The sequence below is a fragment of the Octopus bimaculoides genome, chromosome 18 (assembly GCF_046866305.1).
Source record: "Octopus bimaculoides isolate indiv1 chromosome 18, ASM4686630v1, whole genome shotgun sequence".
Lineage (NCBI taxonomy): Eukaryota > Metazoa > Mollusca > Cephalopoda > Octopoda > Octopodidae > Octopus > Octopus bimaculoides.
The window spans coordinates 40,992,847-40,998,846 of record NC_142945.1 but is presented as its reverse complement, the minus strand read 5'-3'; the positions used below and the strand labels follow the sequence as shown (position 1 = coordinate 40,998,846).

The 6,000-nt window shown below is 36.9% G+C and overlaps 1 protein-coding gene across 1 annotated transcript in view; it reads left to right on the top strand.

Annotated features, from left to right (window-relative positions):
- The first annotated feature begins 337 nt into the window (after nt 1–337).
- Nucleotides 338–6,000, top strand: part of LOC106876977 (galactocerebrosidase) — a 33,073-nt gene continuing 27,410 nt past the window's right edge. The window contains exons 1-2 of the mRNA XM_014925746.3: nt 338–942; nt 5,833–5,901. Coding sequence (XP_014781232.1) covers nt 775–942; nt 5,833–5,901 — 237 coding nt within the window. The 5' untranslated portion in view covers nt 338–774. The remainder of the gene's footprint in view (nt 943–5,832; nt 5,902–6,000) is intronic.

Below are 6,000 nucleotides of genomic sequence, written 5' to 3'. Positions count from 1 at the left end.
CATTATTTTCCTTCTTATTGTGAATTTTGTTACATTTTGAAAAATAAAAATTTATTTTATGGTTTATCATTGTTTATATTTTGAATTATTTTTGTTTACATTTTGAACCATTTTCGTCTTCTTGAATAGTACCCCATTTACATATACTTGAGGGGCACCAAAACCTTTTAAGTGTTTAGGGTCTCTGTGTCTTAATCCTCTATCTTTTCACGGAAATGGTTATGTGAAAAATGTTTGATAAAATTATTTCTGCCACTGTAAAGAAATTATCATTCTGAACAGATTTTAAACGAAAGTTCAAAGTTCTCTCTCTCTCTCTCTCTCTCTCACACACACACACACAAAACACACTATACGCATACACACACGCACGTATATACACACGTACTATATATGCATATCAATATGTATGCAAAACAGACTCCATATAGCAATACATACACAGACACACACACATATATACAAATACACAAACATATATAGATGCAAATAATATACACACATTCATATATATTTTTTATGTATGTGTGCACGCGCTTCCCTAAACGCATGTACAAAATATACGCACACATCTATCTGCTTCCGACCTCTCTCTTTCTCTCCTTCACACACACACACACACACACGCTACAAAGCAATATTTTCTAATTGTATAATCTTCTATGTTCACACACGAACACCCAGACATCATATATAAACATACCGACCTTCCTGTTTTGTCATTTACTTCACAAACTCAAACTGTCTTCTCTGGGTGACGCTTCACAAAGGATTATGTATAGATCGAACCATTATTTTTTAGGTCGTTCGTGTTCGACGTTATTTATGTTATGGTTCTTGTTGATCACAGCAACGGCATCAAGCTTCCAGCTCTACAATGTTGATCAAACTAATGGGACTGGTCGTCGTTTTGATGGAATCGGTGGCCTAAGTGGGGGAGGCGTGAGTATCACTATATTTTGTTAAAAAATCATTAAGATCTGTTCAATTCTATGCTTTTCACCCTTCTGATATACTGTCAATAAAATATAGGGTCCAGATGGACTATATGTAATCTGAACCTTTCTCCCCTTATTATTATTTTTTTTTACGGAATCCCACGTTTTAGGCTATGGAGATTCCGATTCTGAAAAAAAGTTTTCAAAAATCTCAATTTCAAAATTTCGATTCCCCCCCACAACCCGGTTTTTATATAGATCCACAGGGTAAACCTAACCCTAACTCAAACCCTAACCGTAACCCTAACCCTAACACTAGTTTTGTGAGATTTGGCTGTTATTTCTAGCATGTAAATAGCCTGCTTGGTGGGTGGGGGGTTGAAATTTTTCAAACAATTTTTTTTCAGAATCGGAATCTCCATAGCCTAAAACGTGGGATTCCGTGTAAAAAAAAAAAAGGTGGGGGGGGGGGGAAGGTTCAGATTACATATAGTCCATCTGGACCTCGGAATTTAATATGAAAAAAGCAGAGAAAAAATTAGTGAGCTCGTACACATACATACTGACATATTACGGCGAAGGTAAAGAATACGCACACCCGCGAAAACGGATGGTGTGCATATTCATACACAAGCGTATTTGTAGAAGATTTAATTCAACTATATCCATTTTTCTGAAACAAAACCTGGAGCACACTTTCTGGGCTTTCTATAGCTTTATTCACATTTTAGAATGTATTATCGTATAAATCGATTCCCTACTTTGCTCGTACTTCGTCTTATCCCTCTTCTGAGGGTCGAAAGACAAAGTTGACATCAGCGTGATTTAATAGTCAAAATACGAGTCGATTTCTTCCACGATGCGTGACTTAGTGGCAATGTTAGAAGTTTCGGCTCTACGTTGAGTTCAACTTCTTCAGAAGTCAGTTTTACCTTTCACCCTTTCGGGGCCAGTAAAATAATACTCAAGTACTGGGATCGATGGTGTTGACCAACATATTCCTCCAAATGTCAGACTTTGTATCTATGATAAAAACATCATTATTTTGATGAAGGATGTGGAAATTAATTTTACCTTGCATTTTTACACACACACACACAGTTTATTCGTGAGTCTGCACCTTTGAGGTAGTAGGAGGTAATTTTAGGGAGAATTGACTATTTCCTATTTCTGGCTGGTGGAGTGACCGCGAGGAAACTCTTTCGACGACATACTTTAAAGGGAATCATGGATTTATGAGGGGTACTACTAAAGCAGCGTGGTCCCGAACGCGCAGTCGCGCGTCCGCGCTAGCCAGTCGTGAGTGGTAGATGCTACAAAAAGTGCGCGTGCAAATGAATACGTGTTTAGAGTTAGGGTTAGGGATAGGGATAGGATCGACCACTCACGACGCGCGACTGCGCGTTCGGGACCACGCTGCTTTAGTAGTACCTTTATGAGGAAACAATATTAGTGATATTTATTTTATCGATCCCAAGGACATGACTCGCATAAGAAAACTAAGTTTTTTCCTGGACGGTGAACATTTTAAAAGTGCTCCGTACCAATATTAATCCCATCGTCTTTCCACTCTACTGATACGAAGTTCAAATTACATTTTGTTGATAATGATTAGTCGTCCTCGCTGTCGTAACAATAGTGTTAGTAATCAATAGTAATAATACGGTTAATACATGTTTACATATTTTAAACTTGGTGCAACGAGTAAAATACAAAGAGTGCATAGATAAGAAAGATAATTGTTATAGCTGTTTGGTCCCTAGTCAGGCCTATTCCGATAGATCAAAGTAGTCGCTTGCTGTGAATAAATAGAAACGGGCGCTTGTTGCATAAACATTTAGTAGTAACATAGACACTAGCATACTCGAGCTAATAAACCCGGAAGTTTTATTTACTTAAAATTGGGTATTTTCATCTTGTCATTGTTTTAAGTTTTTAGCCTGACACTTGCTACGCTTGAGTGAATACTATCTTCCTCATTTACTATTCTATCTCTCGCTTAGTCTATGGCTCTCTTAAAGACAAGCAGATATGTATTTCTGGGAGTTATGAAGAAACAAAATCGAGGGGAACATTTGTGTAGGTATCCCTGTACACAAGCATACATAGTTACTGCTATACATTTAATTGTTATACGAATTTGTCTTCGGTATCACATGCTTAATTTTGGTGCTATTTAAAATATGTCACGCAGCTTTGCTCATTCAGATGTAGCAGTGAACAATATTTTAAGAAGCACGTTGCATTACTATTTTTATCGGCCAGTTTTCCAGGGGTAGAGATTATTAACAACTTCTAGGTGCCTCACTTTTCCAATAAAAAAAAGAACAGAATCCAAGAACTGTTGTAAAATGTTAGTAACTTTTAAAGTTTGCGAAATTTGGTTAATTCTAGCTCGAAAGCCACAGACATATTGGTACTTGTTTCCATAGTAACGAGCGAAGCTGTTGTGTCGTCTGCTTACCCGACTGAAACACGAACGGTTTCATTAGTGTTTTCCTGGACGTTTTCAAGCTTGTCTGCTTGGAACTCACCGTTCTATGGTTGACTCGTTTCTCTGCGAGTTTATGTGACACAGGAGATAAGAAAATTGGGCACTATCATGCTATTAGCTGTCAGAAGTGAAAGTGCTCACTGCTAGTGAAGTATCTGTCTGTCTGCCTGCCTGTTGCTGGCCTATCGATTCTTTGGCTACTGACAGCTTATACCATGACTGGCCGGAGCGAGCTATATGTCTGTCTGTCTGTCTGTCTATCTATCTATCTATTACTCGAAAGTTCGCGCGTCCGGGCTAGCTAGTCGTGAGTGGTCGATCCTATTATTTTTAAAATTCAAACTTCATTTGTTTTCTATTTTGATAAATTCTCTCTGTTGAAAATTATATTTTTATATTTTAAATAATTTGCAATTTCAGGAAATATGTTTTTATATTAAATTTGTGTTTTCTACTCACGACTAGCTAGCGCGGACGCGCGAACTTTCGAGTAATAGATAGATAGATAGATAGATAGAGAGACAGACAGACAGACATATAGCTCGCTCCGGCCAGTCATGGTATTAGCTGTCAGTAGCCAAAGAATCGACAGGCCAGCAACAGGCAGGCAGACAGACAGATACTTCACTAGCAGTGAGCACTTTCACTTCTGACAGCTAATAGCATGATAGTGCCGAAAATTGTAATTTATTTGACAAACTCCTTGTGTGCATCGCAAAGTTACGGTTTTGAATTTTCGCTACAAAATATGTATTGTTTACATGCACTGAACTAGTTTGTTTTCTATAATTTAACGTTCATTGTAATCAACGTTGATTTTCAGTTGTTTTTTTTGTAATTTTTCAGCATTTCATATGACTTTATTCATTAAAACTTATTAAAATTTTCATCGTTGAATGTTCTGTCGTCGTAATGTTGTCATCACGCACAAAATGCCAGCTCCAAATCATGTTTTCTGATTGGGTAAAAATGATCAAACTTTAAATCTCTAACATTTTTCTGAAATTTTTCTAGAACAAGTGAATAATAACATCAGATTCAGCGTGAAAAATTACATCAATATACCAGATTTGTGAATTTTACTTAATTTTAAAATTTCAAAAAGTGAAGTCAAACAGAAAAGATCCGAAGTTGGCAGGAATCTAGGACAGTTTGAACCTTCAAACTAATACAGGCATTCCATCCAATGCTTAATGACTTTGCTAATTTGTTGCTTGTGTGTGTGTGTGTGTGTGTGTACTATGTGCATATCTATATTGTAGTATACATAGTTGTATGTATATGTGTGTAAATACATACACACATGGCGCACACACACGTAGGTATGTATGTATGAAGGTGCATAGCTCAGTGGTTAGAGTGTTGGGCTTACAATTGTGAGTGTGCGAGTTTGATTTCTGGACTGGGCAGTGTATTGGGTTCTTGAGTAAGACATTTCATTTCATGTTGCTCCAGTTGTGATGTCCCTGGTGCCAAGGTGTATTAGCTTTTGCCTTTCTCTTGGACGACATCGGTGGCATGGAGAAGGAAGACTGGTATGCATGGGTGACAGTTGGTCTTCCAGAAAGAATCTTGCCTGGACCTGTGCTTCAGAGGGGAGCTTTCTAGATATACAATCCCATGGTCATTCATGACCGAAGGGGTCTTTACTCCTTTATATGTATGTATATTTTAGTATGTATGTATATATATATATATATATATATGAGTATATGCATATATATGTACATGTATGTACATACCTTCATCTACATGTACATATAGATACATATCTGGGTACATGACGTTGCAAAAAAAACATGGACAAAATGATAAACAAGTTACAAAAAACAAGCAGGCCACATAGAGAACATATCCTTCATCAGCTGCCACCATTAAAACACTGGTGTTTCGAAGAGTTAGGGCAGGACACATCGTTAAAATGGCTCTTCCCACGAACACAAATTAAATTTTTTTCGTGGAGGATAGTGGCAGACGGAGAACAAGACAGGAAAATGAAACAGTGAAATAAACAAACAAAAAGGGTGTACAGCCAGACGTGAAGAAGTGTGTGTATATTGAACGCTGTGAAGCACGAACAGGAGAGGCGAATAAGTGCGTCTGAAGCCTAGGTGGTCAGAGACCGAAAAGAAATGGCAACTGGACGCATATATATATATATATATATATATATATATATATATATATATATATATATATATATATATATATATATATATGTATGTATGTATCTACATACATGTGTATGTGTGTACGTTTTTCTTCACAGTTTATCTAAGTTTTTTTTGCAGAATTGAAGCCAGTCACTAACAAAAGAGACAAATCATACTCAGCCTCTCTCTCTCATAATGTCCTCCTGTCTATTATAATGTTCCCCTTTGTTTCTTTATTCTATTTTAGGCAACCTCTAAACTCCTTGTAAACTACCCTGAAAAACAAAGGAATGAAATACTTGATTATTTATTCAAGGTAAGTTTCATTGTTTGTTGTTGTTGTTACTGCGAAAAAGAAATTGGGACTCAAACATTATATTCTGAGTTCAAACCCTGCTAAGCTCTGCTTTGGCAT